The sequence below is a fragment of the Montipora capricornis genome, chromosome 1, assembly GCF_036669925.1.
Source record: "Montipora capricornis isolate CH-2021 chromosome 1, ASM3666992v2, whole genome shotgun sequence".
NCBI lineage: Eukaryota > Metazoa > Cnidaria > Anthozoa > Scleractinia > Acroporidae > Montipora > Montipora capricornis.
Window position 1 is genome coordinate 24,692,542 of NC_090883.1, and position 15,000 is coordinate 24,707,541.

General features: G+C 40.8%; 2 protein-coding genes across 2 annotated transcripts in view; one reads left to right on the forward strand and one right to left on the reverse strand.

Annotated features, from left to right (window-relative positions):
• LOC138031334 (cobalamin trafficking protein CblD-like) overlaps positions 1 to 7,581 on the forward strand; it is a 13,431-nt gene extending 5,850 nt beyond the window's left edge. The window contains exons 4-6 of the mRNA XM_068879070.1: positions 1,104 to 1,304; positions 4,621 to 4,707; positions 6,422 to 7,581. Of these exons, the coding sequence (XP_068735171.1) occupies positions 1,104 to 1,304; positions 4,621 to 4,707; positions 6,422 to 6,628 (495 nt within the window). The 3' untranslated portion in view covers positions 6,629 to 7,581. The remainder of the gene's footprint in view (positions 1 to 1,103; positions 1,305 to 4,620; positions 4,708 to 6,421) is intronic.
• Positions 7,582 to 14,928: 7,347 nt separating this feature from the next.
• Positions 14,929 to 15,000, reverse strand: part of LOC138013451 (uncharacterized) — an 876-nt gene continuing 804 nt past the window's right edge. The window contains exon 1 of the mRNA XM_068860546.1: positions 14,929 to 15,000. This exon is cut by the window's right edge and continues 804 nt beyond it. Coding sequence (XP_068716647.1) covers positions 14,929 to 15,000 — 72 coding nt within the window.

The window sequence follows — 15,000 nt, forward strand, 5'->3', positions numbered from 1 at the left end:
AATGCAATTAGACCTGTAGTCTGCAAGGGCTACAGGTCAATAGCCCATGAGGCGGAGCCGAATGGGCTATTGACCTGTGGCCCTTAAGAGCGAAGGGTCTAATTGTTTTAGTATCACCCAACGAGCTGGACAGAAAAGGCAATAATAAAGTTAGCGAATGCGAGTTGAACAAATATTTATTTGGCGGGAATAAATAAAAAAAAACGTCACACTCGAGGGCTACCGGTATTACTAATAGTCATCTAGTAGCGTAGCCAATCAAAATGCAGGATTTGCATTAGTACACTCAGTCTAGTTGGGTGATACTAATCTAAGTTATTCTTAATGCAAAATTATTTGAATCAGCCTCTTAAAATGTTTCTGATGAAGAAGGGTGTCGAAAAACATTTTAAAAGAAAAATTAACAATATAGCATGATGTTTTGGCTTCATCTTGTCGGCATTATCAAAAATGTGTTTTTTTAGTATGATTTTAGCCCCTTTAGATTTTTAGAGTTTTTTCACATTCATACAACCAAAATTAATATTTTAATCAGATTAAAGAGTACATTTGATAATGGTGAGAAGATAAAGCTGAAGCACCATGTTTTATTACTTTGTTTGAAGGATCAAAGTAGAGGATTTGGCTTTGACTCCTCTTTGTCTGTTGGGGTCGCAATTTTCCTACGCATGTGTAAGATTTCTACCCCAAGTTGGATTCAAATTGAATAACCTCATTCGGAGGAGATCACGGTGACCACGAGACCAGGGATGATTACGTGACAGACTTAAAAGGAAATATTAAATTATTTTATTAAAGTATTGAGTGCATGACTGTGTTAATTCATTGAACGCAATATCTGGTGTAGGCTACCTGTAGCCTCTGGTTGTTGATATTTCTCTGAAAATGTTCTCAAGGTTATTAACCATTAACATTAGATTGCCCTAAGCTTAAGTCATGCCTGGGATGAGTTTTAAGATGCAGCACATTGTACAAAGAAACAGAGAGTGGGTGATTTAATAAAAGTGAATGAAGTTTTCAACCGACATCTTGTCTAGTGTTGACATTTGACAACAGTGAATATTCCTTACTTTACATTAATTTTGTATGTTTGACTGTTCTAGAGTAGTGGCAGTGTCGGCACAGTGGAGTGCAGCGTGCAGGAATGTCCAGGATTCCTTCATCAAGGATTCATGGAGCTGTTTCCTGATGTTGGAGTACAAATGGGTCAATTAACTGTTGTCAGCATCAGCCAGCGCACTAAGAATGACATGAGTGGGTGGTCACCTGAAGTGGAAGATGAAAGAGATAACCTCATGGCCAGTGTAAGGGATTTGATTTAATTCACTTTATAACAGACCATCTCCCTTTGCATTTTTAGGCCTGAGGTCCGTGGGACCATGGGTAGAAAGTGGCACCTTAAACCTTTGACTCCTAGGAGGGAGACTTAAACAGATTTTACTCTGTCCAATGCCATATGATTTTACTCATCAGCTTCGGGTGTCCTAGGGTGTTTGTGGTGCTGAAAGAGGGTGACTCAGTTTGCAATTTACAAGAATTGTGAAGATTTTTGTGACCAAGAAAGACACAGTAGTCAGTGGGTCAGCTTGCTATTTGCATTTAAAATATGCACGGCAGATACTTTTTCATGTTAAAATCGTAACATGAATTGATTCATCTTCGTACAACCACTTTGACAGGCTTCCCAATGTTGTATCTATTTATAGTTTCAGTTTCCTTTGTCTTATGATGATGATAATTTTTAGACAAAGGAGGGAGACCTCAATACAAACGAATTTCATTCTGTACCTACATGTAAATTGGGCTTTTTTGCAATTCAATGAAAATTGCCACCCAATATAACCTTACTTTTATAAAATTATGGATGGAGTGTTTCCCTTAAAACACTTGTAGAATCAATACAACCACTACATCCGGGAACTGAGTGGCAAGTTTTTCGTATGTAATATGAGTGTTCTTATGGAGCAACAGCATCACAATTTCCACCTTTAAGTTAGCTGTTCTGTTTGTATTAGTACCCAGTATTTGTATTAAAGCTTACTTTTAAGCCTCTACCATGTATTTTTACTGTCCATATAATTAAAAGAAGTTCTCATGGCAAGAACAATATCTCACAAGTAAGAGCAGCAAATAAGTGAGATAATTGTTGTTCTTGCTGCTCAAACATGAAATTCATGATAATTATCTTCTTGTTGCCGTGTAATATCCAGACTATGCTGTATATTGTTGAAAGGGAGGCATGATTGTGTTCTTTGATCTGTAGCCTGTTCCAGAGGGGGATGGCAAAGAATAAAACTTGGCCACTGTAAACCTTGGGAGAGGACCCTGGCTAGCCCTTGCCCAGTTTTATTCTCCTGGGCCGAGTTGTTCAAAAGCCGATTAACGCTAATCCCAGATTAAAAATAATACTATCCAAGGAGTTTATTTCTGTACTCCCAAATGCTTTTCAAGGCTGATATTTGGCAAAATTTTACATTAAAGGAAATCACTCTTGAAAAACAAAAATAAGCATTTGAAAGAAACTTGAACCAAAAAGTTGGAAATGTGAAACAAAAGTTTAGGCTAATCCTGGATGAAGTTAATCGGCTTTTGAGCGACCGGGCCCTGCTTATGTGTACTTGTTTGTCCCCTCTAGCTGAGAGTCTGGAACAGCTAGGCTATTGATTAATTATTGTGGTATGAAAATTTAGTTTTATCAAACGATTTGTGAGCTGACATTTGGACCCTTTAAGTCAGCCATTTGTCAGAGCTGAGTTAATCGAGGGACTGGTTATGAAACCTTAGTATAAACACACAGGTGATTATACAAAATCGCGCGCTCTCATTGGCTCGCTATCTCGGATTATCAGCCAATAATCACCTCGACGGACAAAATGGCTGCCAGTAGTCGTTTTGCCACCGTAAGTGAAGATGATTTCGCGTTGAAATGTTTTTTTTTCTCTTTTTTGAAATAATCACCTGTGTTTTTATACTAAAACAATTATTCGCCTCAGGCTCACTGATTATCGGTGAATATTTAACAATTATTCCGTGAGCGCGCGTTGGATATGAGATGGTAAATAGCCAACGAGGCGCGTAGCGCCGAGTTGGCTATAACCATTCTCATATCCAACAAGCGCGAATGGAATAATTGTTTTATTAAATTCGTTAAACTCCAAAAGTTTAGAAGTACGAAATACGAGCGAAAAAAGCGAGAAAATCCAAGCGAAATTGAAAAAAGTTGATGAAGATGCTTTGTTGTGTAATACCTCGTGGTCAGACAGATGCAGGCTCATCACAAAAACATTTCTTACCTTTTCGCGTATCTCTAAGCTTCGAAAGTGATCCAAACTTTCCACAAAAACGTTTTTCTTTTGCTTTATACCGAAAGAAATTTCGCTTTCTGGTGTAAACGTTTTTAGTTTAGCAACGCTGAGCGCAATCTTTTACCATATAAGGGCAAACTAAGGTATATGAGCTGATAGCCGAAATTGAGTGAACCAATCAGAGCACGAGAATTGCATTATCCGAGGTTGAGAATTTAATAATCACCGATAATCACTTCGCCTTCGGCGAATAATTGTTAATTACCCCGGTAACCCATTGACACCAAAACCTGCCCTGGAGTCAGCCCTCATTGATGAGTAAAATCATCTGGCGTTAGACAGAGTAAAATCTATTAAGTCTCACTGCTAGGACTCAATTGGGTTAAAAAACTTCAAAAGCGAGAATCATGACCGTGCACAGTGTTTTGTTTTTGCTTTATATGGGTTCGAAAATTAGTTGCTCATAATTGAGTTGAAAGATTTGATTGTTTATCCTCTCGAAAAAAATGGTGTGTTATGTGCAAGGTCAAGGCCAAAAAACGATCAACAAAAACGATCAACAAAGGAACTTGTCGAGTTTCATAACGATCTCCGTGCATTTACTCTAAGAATAGAACTTTATTTAATAATAGAACTTTCTTTTTACACGATATTGTTTAAAGCTGAATACGGTAAACACCCGCATGTTAGAACAAGTGGATTAAGAACATCAGGCTGAAATTTGGTCAATAAAGCACCATATAAATAAGAACAAAGTCAGGCTGATAAATAAAACATCTTCTTAATATAAAGGGAAAGGGTATTAGGGTAAGGAAACAATTCAGTACAGTAACTTACATCAAAGTACTCTGGTGTTCAGGACCATTACAAACTGTAAAGTCTATTACAAAACAGCATTATATGTTAATTAAACCTCCAGTAATATATAGTTTGAAGTATTTCTGAAACCAATTTTAAGAACATTTTAAGAACACTTTCAGGCTGATTTCTCACTAAGCACCCCTCAAATGAGAACACGATCAGCCTTAAGCCTGAAAAATGTGTTCTTATATGCGGGTGTTTACTGTAGCTTGTGGAGTCGTGCACAAATGAAGTTAAATCAAATTAATACACATCAAATCATATTGGTTTTTGAGGAGAGGGGAAACCCGGCGTATGCGGAGGAAAAACTCTCGAAGCAGAGTGCTCGACCCACATATGACGCCGGATCTAGGAATCGAACCCAGGCCACATTGGTGGGAAGCGAGTGCTCTCACCACTGCGCCAACCCTACTTCTTGTTTGTGATAGATTAATCCTGCTTTTATTTGTCACAGTTTGTGGAGAGTGCTAAAGAAATCTGTAACAGCTTACGGGCAGCAGGATACTGGGCTGACTTCATTGATCCGTCATCAGGCACAGCGGTAATAATGATTTGTTTGCTTTGACTTGCATTCAGGCTTTCATAATATGGTCAATTAATCATCACGAAAATGCTATTACCCTTTAAGCTCTTATATCAAAATTGCATGTTTTCTCAACTGTTTCCTTTATGATTTTTATTTTGTTTTGGCTCTAATAGGGAGGCTGTTAACCTTGTCAGGAGTCCATGACTCATTAGTGCACCCAACGAGCAAATTAAGCTAAAAGTCTGAGAGAGACATTTCTAGGCTCCTTGTAATGTATAAAGACTGTCCAAAGAGATGTTCTTATCACCTAGAAGAATTTGATCTGTTCGGATATCTTAGCTGAAAATTGAATTGTCCAAAAATTTTAGGGAATGATATCTTCACTTCAGATATTGCTAGCTGAACGTTACCTTCTGAGAGCTTCCCTGTGAATCATTTGCTTATTCGAACCTGCTAGGTGACGTTTTTATGTGCCAAAAATTGCAAAAATATCCCTTTAGAAAACGTAAGGGACTACGTTTCTCTGGTTGCGAATCGTTTTGGTGATGTTTCAGTAAAGAAATCTATAGCTGCCTGGCTAAGTAGAACTGAAATTTTTAGAACAGTTTGACTCTCTCGAACTCATATTTCACCGAAGATTATCGTTGGGTGCCCCTGATGACTAGGAAGGAGCATTTCGCATACTAAAACTATGTCACAGCAATTTTACAGACCGATCTTTTTTTAGACTACCTTTTCCACAAAAAAAAAACAAAGGCAGTTCCGGCTCAGTGACGCGATGACGCCCACCTAGCTTCTTGTGATTGGTCATTGGGCTCCCCCCTAGGGAGTCTCATTCGCAGGAAATTCAATTTACTTAGGCCCTGTTTACATGGAGGGAGGGTAACCCTGCTGGAAGGGTTACCCTTCTAGGAGGGTTACCCTCCTCTATTGTTGTTCCCGGTTTTGTTTACATGCGAGGTAGGGTTACCCCAGGAGGAGGGTAACCCTACCTGCTTGCTAGGGTTACCCTTCTGGGAGGGTCATGTTTTTGTTTATTTAAGCCATGTAAGCGCTCAAGGTAGGGTTACCCTCCTAGTAGGGTCAAGTTTAGGGTGATCAGATTACATGTCTTCGCGTGGTTATAAACCTGGGGAACTATTTCGTCGAACAATGCTGGCAAGAGTGACTAATCCAAGCCGGAATGATAGAGGCAGAGATAGCCCCGGGGATAAACCTACACATGTAAACGGGGGCTATCTATTGATCCTTCTAGAAGGGTAACCCTTTTAGGAGGGTTACCCTCCCTCCATGTAAACAGGGCCTAAGAATAGTCCGGTCTGTGCAAACGCCTTGACGGGAATATAGGGCTGTTGTTAGGGTTAGAACTCCACTTCCTCTTCCCAAATTGGTCCCACCAATTTTTTGGACAAGTGTTGTGCGATGGGAGTACTACAGTCTGTTACCTTTATAAACCAAGAGGACAGGAGAGTCTAACAATCACCAGTTGTTTTTACAAATTAAGGAATATTTTTTTTGTCAGTTTTTCAAAGCCTGGATTAAGACAACCTTGACTGCATTTTAGACGTGATCTACCTGTGGCTTCTCTTTCTTGGCAATCGAAATAAGCCTGAAAAGTTTCTAGACTTTCAAGAAACGGCCATCTGAAAGCGCGTTTCCGTCAGATTTCACCCTCATGACTTGTCGGTGAATTTTAGAAATTTTGCTACTTATGTTTCTTTCTTTCTAGTTCTTTGGACCACACACAAACAGCACTTTATTTGAGACGGATGAGCGATTTAATCACTTGGGTTTTAACATCATGGATCTTGGTTGCTGTAAAGTCATTTCCCATCCACTCTGGGGATCCCATGCATTTGTTGGCACCATTTTTACCAACGCACCTTCAAACTCGGATGTTCTAGGAAATAGTCTGATGACGAAACATAGCTCATAAGTAGAAAATCTTCTAGCTTGTTGAAGTTCATGGAGTTTGATATAAGAAATCGTATGAACACCAATGCATTTGGTGATTTGTGGGTACGAGAAATGTTTTGAAAGGTCGCCAAATTAAACGTGCCGTAGACGAATGCAATTGTAAAACTTTAAAAGCGTCACGAGTGAACGTATAGACCATACATCACGACATACACGAGCAAGTGTATACGATTTTTTATTTATTATATACACCTTATTCGAAAATGGCCGCCAATTTATTATTCTTTTGTTTGATTGTAGCCTGCGTAGCAAGCGTTTCCGTGTGGCACAGAAAAGAATTGAGAAGCGAGCTTTTCGATGTTTTTTGACTGAGCAAAAAATGGGGCGAGAATGGCCATTTTGTAAGGAAACAAAAGAATACTAAAAATGGCGGCCATTTTGGAATAAGCTGTATACTGAACAAAATTTCTCCATCGTCTTGTTTCCACTGCAACTTCCGTATTGTACTCTTTAACTTCCTTTGCACTCTATAACCTATTTATGCCTTCGGCAATGACCCATCACAAACGCGATATTCTGTCGAGTATATAAAATAAATATTAAATTAAGCTTAGTATAATTACGTAAGTTATTCTTGAAAATTCTCTGCGATGATTGGGTGCACTTGAGGTGTTTATTACGTGCTAATCACTTAAGCGGTTTTTTTCAAAATGGCCGCAGGCCGTTTTGTCGAGGTGACAGACGAAGAAATTAATTGTTTTAAGGAAAATGCATATTTTTAATCACCTATGTAATCACCTATGTAACCTTGTACCTATGTATTTATAAATATGTGCAATATAGTTTTACTTGAGATATTTTGGCTAAAGGGAAGCCAAATTTGAAAAGATGTAATGATAAAAGCGACTCAAGATATAATATGTTGATATAGCTCTCTTAAAAAATAAAGCCTTGGATTACGGAACTTTGTAATAACCATTGATCTTCATTTCTTCTGCATAAGTGCGCGGTGGCTAAGGGAGGCCTTCGCAAGCTACTGAGGTTGAGTGTCGCGTGAATGAAAGTTAGCTAACGCATTTTGTTGCGTACAAAGTTATTCTCTACTTGCACCCCCCCCCCCCCCCCCCACAAAAAAAAAAAAAAAAAAAGGAAAAAAATTACATAGGCATTGTTTTCGATTTCACTTGTAACACCTTGTCCCCGGAGAAACTGCAAACAATGATTATGCCACCAACCTCTAGAGAAACCAATAACAATAGAGAAATGTACCACTTCTGGTGGACGAACAAAAGAAGCTAATGAGAGAGCTTTTGTTTTCGTCCACCAACATGACGGCAATGACGTTGTGGCAAGAACAATATGATGATTTTCTTTTTATTATATTGACAATAATATACATGGTAGAGATTGAAAAGCAGGCTTTAATACAAATACTTTAATACAAAAGGGCGGGAAAAAAGTCGGAATCGCGATGTCGTTGCTCAATATGGCCGTTTATACGAGAGAAAATAAGCCGCGGCTTACTCTGGCCGCGGATTACATAAGCCGCGGCTTACATAAGACGGGAACACCCCGTATAAATGGTACAAAACCTACGTTCACGGCTTTCTCAAGCCGCGGCTTATCCTGACCTGGGAGTTAATACTCGTATAAATAGTTCCTTTCGCGTATTATGTACGCCGCGGCCAGAGTAAGCCACGGCTTATTAGGGCCGTTTATACGAGAAAAAGTAAGCCGCGGCTTACTCTGGCCGCAGCGTACATAATACGAGAAAGGAACTATTTATACGAGTAAAAACTCCCAGGCCAGGATAAGCCGCGGCTTGAGAAAGCCGTGAACGTAGATTTTGTACCATTTATACGGGGTGTTCCCGTCTTATGTAAGCCGCGGCTTATTTTCTCTCGTATAACGGCCCTATTTTCTCTCGTATAAACGGCCCTAATATGAACGCTTCTGTTACATACGAAAATACGCCACTCGGTTCCCGGATGTAATGGTCGTATTGATTCTACAAGTGTTTTAGTTCCCGGTAAAACACTCCCGTCCCATATAATAATATTGGGATAAAGCATGGCCGACTTAAGTAGACTTCATATTTGACCGGAAATATACTTCATTGAAGAACGTGTCCATAGCGTCAGACGACATAGAGTAGATAGTGAAGGTGTCGCGAACGCGATTTTTCTTTATTCACTAACACAACAAACGACTGATTTTACATGGAGGAAAAGATTCTTGGTCAGAGCACATGCTCTGCAGGAGTGGTTACTAGGCCCTCCGCGACACTCCCCAGCCGAGAAGTTCTAACTGTCAATGTTCCGGATGAAAAGAAATTTCAACTGAACGAAATGGAGTTGTCACGGAGAAACATTGAAAAAAAAAAACAAAAACAAGATAAAAATTTGCGATCAGGATTAAATGTTCAGCAGTCTGTTTAAGGCTTGTCTTGCTTTAACAGCTGCCCTCCGGATAGGGCGCTCATGCCCAGGTGTCTGTCCGCTCCTCTGGTGGCTTGCATCATACTGGTCATCCTCACTTCGGTTGGGCTGGACTGGGGTCTCTCTTTGTTCAGCACATTCCAGGGGGAACAGGAAGTTGAGCGTACGGTTTAGTAACTTTCTTGACGCTGTTCGGCCTGTAGATGCTTTGATTTCCCCGTCAGTACTTGAAATGAGTTCCTCTACAACGGCTTACGTCCAAGTACCTTGTGGCGAACTTTCCTTTAAAAGTACAACGTCTCCTTTAGTAGGTTGGGTGGAGGATTGTGTCCTAGGAGCTTTTAAGTGTTTCTGGGTCCGTTCACGCAAACTCAGTACGTACTCGTCGAACCATAGCTTTCAAAACATGTCAAGATGTTGCTGACTTTACGCCACAAGTCAAGGAGTTTTTGTGAAGAACTCAACTCATTAAGGAAATCTGGGTCTTGCTGTCGATCTTTTTCTGCTAGGGATAGTATGCCTGTTTTTGGGTTTAGGCTGAGGAAATCTCCCGGGGTGAGTGTGAATCCAGAGCTGAAGTCAGCTCCGAAAGAGACCAATGGCCGGGAATTGTCAACTGCTTCGTTTCCAGTTAAACCATAGTAAGACAAATCTTTCCAATACTCTTTCGAAGAGACTGCTTTACAAGTCCGATAAGTCTTTCATAAAACCACTCATCCAGGGGGCCAGTTCAATGATGAAGCTCTACTTTATACCTTCGTTGACCAGGTAACTTTGTATGTCAGGACTTGTCGAAGAGAGTTGCCATGCTTTCTGAACAGTTGACTTTACTACTTTGAACTGGGAAGCATTGTCGGAAATTATCTGTTTCGGTTTTCCACGTGTGGCAATGAATCTTCTTAGGCATAACAAGAATTGTTCAGCACTCAGATCACGAACGACTTCTAAGTGAATATAGCCCTAACAGCTAAACAAGTAAACAGACACAGCCAGACCTTTTGGGTTGCTGATGGCTGATTGACTTTCAGATACAAGGGTCCAAGATAGTCAAGACCGGTGTAGGTAAAGGGCGGAGATTCTTCTACTCTTGATCGTGGATAAGGTGCCATTGCGGGCATTCTGTATGGTCTTCCTTGATGTCGTCTGCATCTCAAGCAGTTGAGTAGGACTCTTCTTACAGCTGATCTTCCTTGTGGAATCCAGAATTCTCTTCTGATAGCTGCTACTGTGTGAGATGCACCTGCATGCATCAACTTTTCATGGAAGCTCTTGAGGACTAAGCTTGTAAAGACATGGTTCTTTGGAAGGAGTTTTGGGAACATAGTACGTTCTGGGAGGTTCTCACTAGTACTGATCAATCTACCATTAGGCCAACTGCAGCCCTAATTGGTTCTTCTGATTTTTTCTTGAGTTTTCTTTTTCTGCATTGTTTTCTTTTTTGTGCGCACTCTTTGGGTCATACTGTTGCCACATGATGTTTGCTTGGCTTATTTCCCCTTAAGTAAGCTGTCCTGTGGTTGTGCTCTTCTTCTGTAGTTTTCGGATAAATCGCAAGCCCAGGCGCTCACGCTAAGTAGTTTGGTTAACGAGGAGTATGATGCCAAAGGGGGCAACTGGCTTGTCAAAGGACATTCTGCTGCTCTCTCTCAGTATTCCAGCCAGTGTTGCGGTCTCATACATAACATGGGGGCCAGGAGACTGTTTGGTGTTCTGTTCAGGCATCTTGCTGTCAACCTGTGTTGACTTCCATGAGGGCTATTGTGATGGATGATCAGTTAACCACGATGGGTCAGTTATTGTAGACGAGTTAATCTGTTGGAACACCTCTGGTAGCCAGATCTGTGGGATTTTGTGAAGCGGACACATAGTCAAACTTGATGTTCCTGTGTGAGGTAATCTCTCTAAGCTGGTTCTGAACAAACATGGGTAATGGCTTACAGGTTTTCATCCAGTGAAGAACACACTATGAGTCGGCCCACAGACATCTATCTACCACGGACAACTGAAGTTGTTGAGTTACATAGTTATGGTATCTCGTTCCGATAAGAACACCTAGCAGTTCCAACCTTGGAATGCTGAGTTGTTTGGCTGGCGCAACGCGTGCTTAGGAAAACGCCAGGTTGACAGTTGCTTTTCCATTTACTGAAGAGCAGAGGTATACTGCTGCTGAATAGTCTTTGGTAGAGGCATCTGTGAAGCAGAACAGTTTGTGTTCGTCTCCTCCAATATATCTGGGTAACGGCTGAGAGGACAATGGAGTCAGGCTCTCACAAATCTTGCTCCTTTCTTGTTGATGTTCCTGAATGAACAGCTTTGTATTCAGAGTGGCTGGAGAAAAGAGGCCCAATGGGTCGTAGATCTGCTGACAGACTGCAATGCTTCTCTTTTTGCGGTCACTTTGGAGGAGAGATTGTGAGATCCATTGATGAAAATAGTATCTGTGGTCAAATTCCAGGAGGTTCCTAGGACTTTCATGGTTTCTGCAAAGGTTCGATCACATTCTGGGGAAATGCAGAGGAGTTTGAGGCCCACTCACGAAGATTCATTGATGCCGATTGGAAGAGGGTCCTGGCTTCTTTGTACAGCTCATCTGCTTGTGTTGATGTTTCAACGCCTGTAGTCATGTTGTCTACATACATGTTATCCGTTATCTGGTGAGCGATGGAGGTTCCAGCCTTGGCTACATGACGTTTGATTGCTGCGACCAACAGGAATGGACTGGATATCATACCGAATGGAACTCTGGTGAATCTCAGTACTTGAACATTGTTCTTAAGGGTAGGCTTGGAAGGATCTTTTAACCAGAGGAACTTTGTTACATCTCGATCATCAGATTGCAGACCCACTTGAAGGGGGGTTAGTGTTTTTAGTATCAGTTTGGTTTGCTTTTGCTTACATTTTTCGGTTTCATTACAAATAATCACCCGAGGTCAATTGTTAACACAGCAGTATTTGGCGCCATTTCTCTTTAATTTGCGCTAATGTTTCAAGCGAGTATTTACAAGCTTCGCTACACATACTTAGAAAGTTCTCCTTTAACACCATCCCTCACGCTGTGTTTTCCGTCGTAATTTCACTGTGGGTGAAGAGGTCACACTCCGCAACCATTTTTAATGTTAGACAAAATTATGACCTGAAAAACATGACCAGTCAATTTTAAAATCTGTAAAAATTGACTTGAGTCTCGTTCCTACTTTTCTTCTCAATGCTTTCAATCAGTGATCTGTCTTTGACGCTTTTAAATGTAACGCAATAGCCAAGGACTCAGCCTTCGTTACATTTATCCAGCTGACTGAGTTGTGCCAAGCTCGCTATTCGTGTGGGTTCTCGAGAATACGTCTCACGCGAGACAATGTTGTTAAATCTACCGAGTTGCCGCACAGCATCTTGAACATCTTGAAGCCATTAGCGCTGATCACGCTATTAATGAACGCAAACAGCATTGTAAAACACGAACTAACTGATAACGAAATGCAATTTAATTTGTCCACTGATAATCATCGAATTGATTGCAGGCAATTTCCGATTTCATTCACGTTCTTATGATCACGCGATTCTAAAAAAGACCCAAAATTAACAGGAAGACAAGTCTGAAATTGTGTAGTAGATACAGTGTTATGCCTGTCGGTGGTAATTGTTACCTCCAAGTTTGTGCATTAAGCCCTTTTGATGACGACATGTTCTGGCATTGTGCATTCTGCGCAGGTATGATTATCATATGACAAATTTCAATGGACATTTACTGTAACTGCATTTGGTAATCAGTTGTTAGTGTTTTACAATGATGTTTGTTTTCATAATAGCGTGATCAGCGCGAATGGCTTCAAGATATTCAAGATGTTGTGCGGTAACTCGGTAGATTTAACAACATTGTCTCGCGTGAGACGTATTCTCCAGAACCCACACGAAATGCGAGCTTGGTATAACTCAGTAAGCTGGATAAATGAAGCGAAGGGTGGGTCCTTTGGCATTCATGAAAGAAAGCACAAATAGAAAGTGACAAAAATATATATTGCGTTATATTTAAAAGCGTCAAAGACAGATCACTGATTGAAAGCATCGACAAGACTAAAGTCATGGAAAAGTATTGGAAAAGAGACTCGAGTCAATTTCACACATTTTTTTAAAAAATGGGCAGGTCATATCTCACATGTCATGATTTTGTCTAACATTGAGAACAGTTGCGGAGTGTGACCTCTTCACCCACAGTGAAACTCTCCGCGGGGAATTACGACGGAAAACACAGCCTGAGGGATGGTATTAAGGAGAAATTTCTAAGTATGTGTAGCGAAGCTTGTAAATACTCGCTAAAAACATTAGCGCAAGATAAAGAGAAATGGCGCCAAATAATCCTGTGTTAACAATTGACCTCGGGCGATTAATCCCCTCCACCTCTCCCGCCCCAGTCTAGTCCAGTCCAGTCCAGTCCAGAGTCCAGTCCACGTTTTCTAACTGGCCACTTGAAGGAATCTTCATCTGCAACTAGCGCCACTTTGTGAAGCCTGAACCTCAAGAGAAGGCCACATACATTCTCCAATATGAAAGGGCGCGCCACGGTTAAGGCATTCGTTTAGGCTCTGGTCTTTGCGGAGGTGTCAAACACAATTCTAAGTTTTGTTGTTGTCTTCTCGGGTGTCAGTCACTCATTGTGTGGAATGTAGTGTTTGAAGGTGTTTGTACAATCGTCATCTGGGACGGCTTCCACAATTCCCTTTTACATCTTATTTTGGATTACGGCATCATATTTCTGGTGATGTTCATCATTTCGTGACAGTCTATTGACTTGGGATCTCAACTTTCCCATTGCCAGTTCATAATTGATAGGTAATGATGGAGACTCTTCTTTCCAAGGCCAGGCTACTTGGTAACGTCCGTCTTCAAAGTGGATCGTTTCATTAAATTTTTGCAGAGCTTTGTCATCTTCAATTTCTTGTACAGGCTCTCTGATTCCCAGGGTCTCAAGTTTCCAAGACTCTTCAAGGTGTGTCTTTTGTTCAGCTAATGGTTGCTGGTAATCCGACTGAGCACTCAGATGTACACTACTGATAGGAATGGATGTGTAGGTCAGCATTGAGATGGAGCTGTCTGGTTTCTCATCCTGACACTCCACTCGCCCTGTTAGGATCCATCCCAACTTGGATTCCATGTGGTTTAATCCTGGATTGACTGCTTTCATTGAGATGTCATCCGGAGAAAATATCACAGTAATAATCATTTCCTAGCAACAGTTCTATGTTAACAGTTTCTTTAGCTGAGGGTACTGAATCAGCACGAAAAATGTCCTTAAGTAAGTGATTTAATTTCTCTGGGCTGAAGTATGCTCGTTGTAGGTTACCAGTTATCTTGGGTACAACATTGACTCTTAAATGCAGAGATGATCCATTCTTTGTTGACAGCTGGAGGTCTGTGACAGGAGTGTGAAGCCCCCGGGGTTTTGATGCACTGAATGTGTACATTGTCAGTGTTTCTGATCCTGTGATTGGCAATTGGAGTTTTTCTGCTAGCTCGTTGGTGATGTAGGTCCTTTGGCTGCCTGTGTCTAGAAGCAATCTGGTGGTCAATTTTTTTGATTTTTGCAAATTTTGTGCTTCAACGGTGGCAGGTTATATTCTGTAGCACCAGCAGCAGATAAGGGTTCAGTAACAGAACGTACCATTTCTGAGGGCTTCCAAAACTGGAAGCGTCTTGATTCTGAGACTTATGTGGTGACGATTTCTTTGTTTGCAATAAACACACGCCTTCTTCACTGTACAATTTTTCTGTTGGTGACCTTGTTTGAGACAAATAAAACGGTGTCCCTTGATCTTTTCTTTCCTAGCTCTTACAGTAGGGAACGTTTTACACTCATCACTCCAGTGCTGTCCACTGCAATAAATGCATATCATTGTCTTTCTTCCAGTGAGATTCTGCGGTAGTTTGGTTTCAGACAGTAATGCACCAGTAGTAGTGTTAG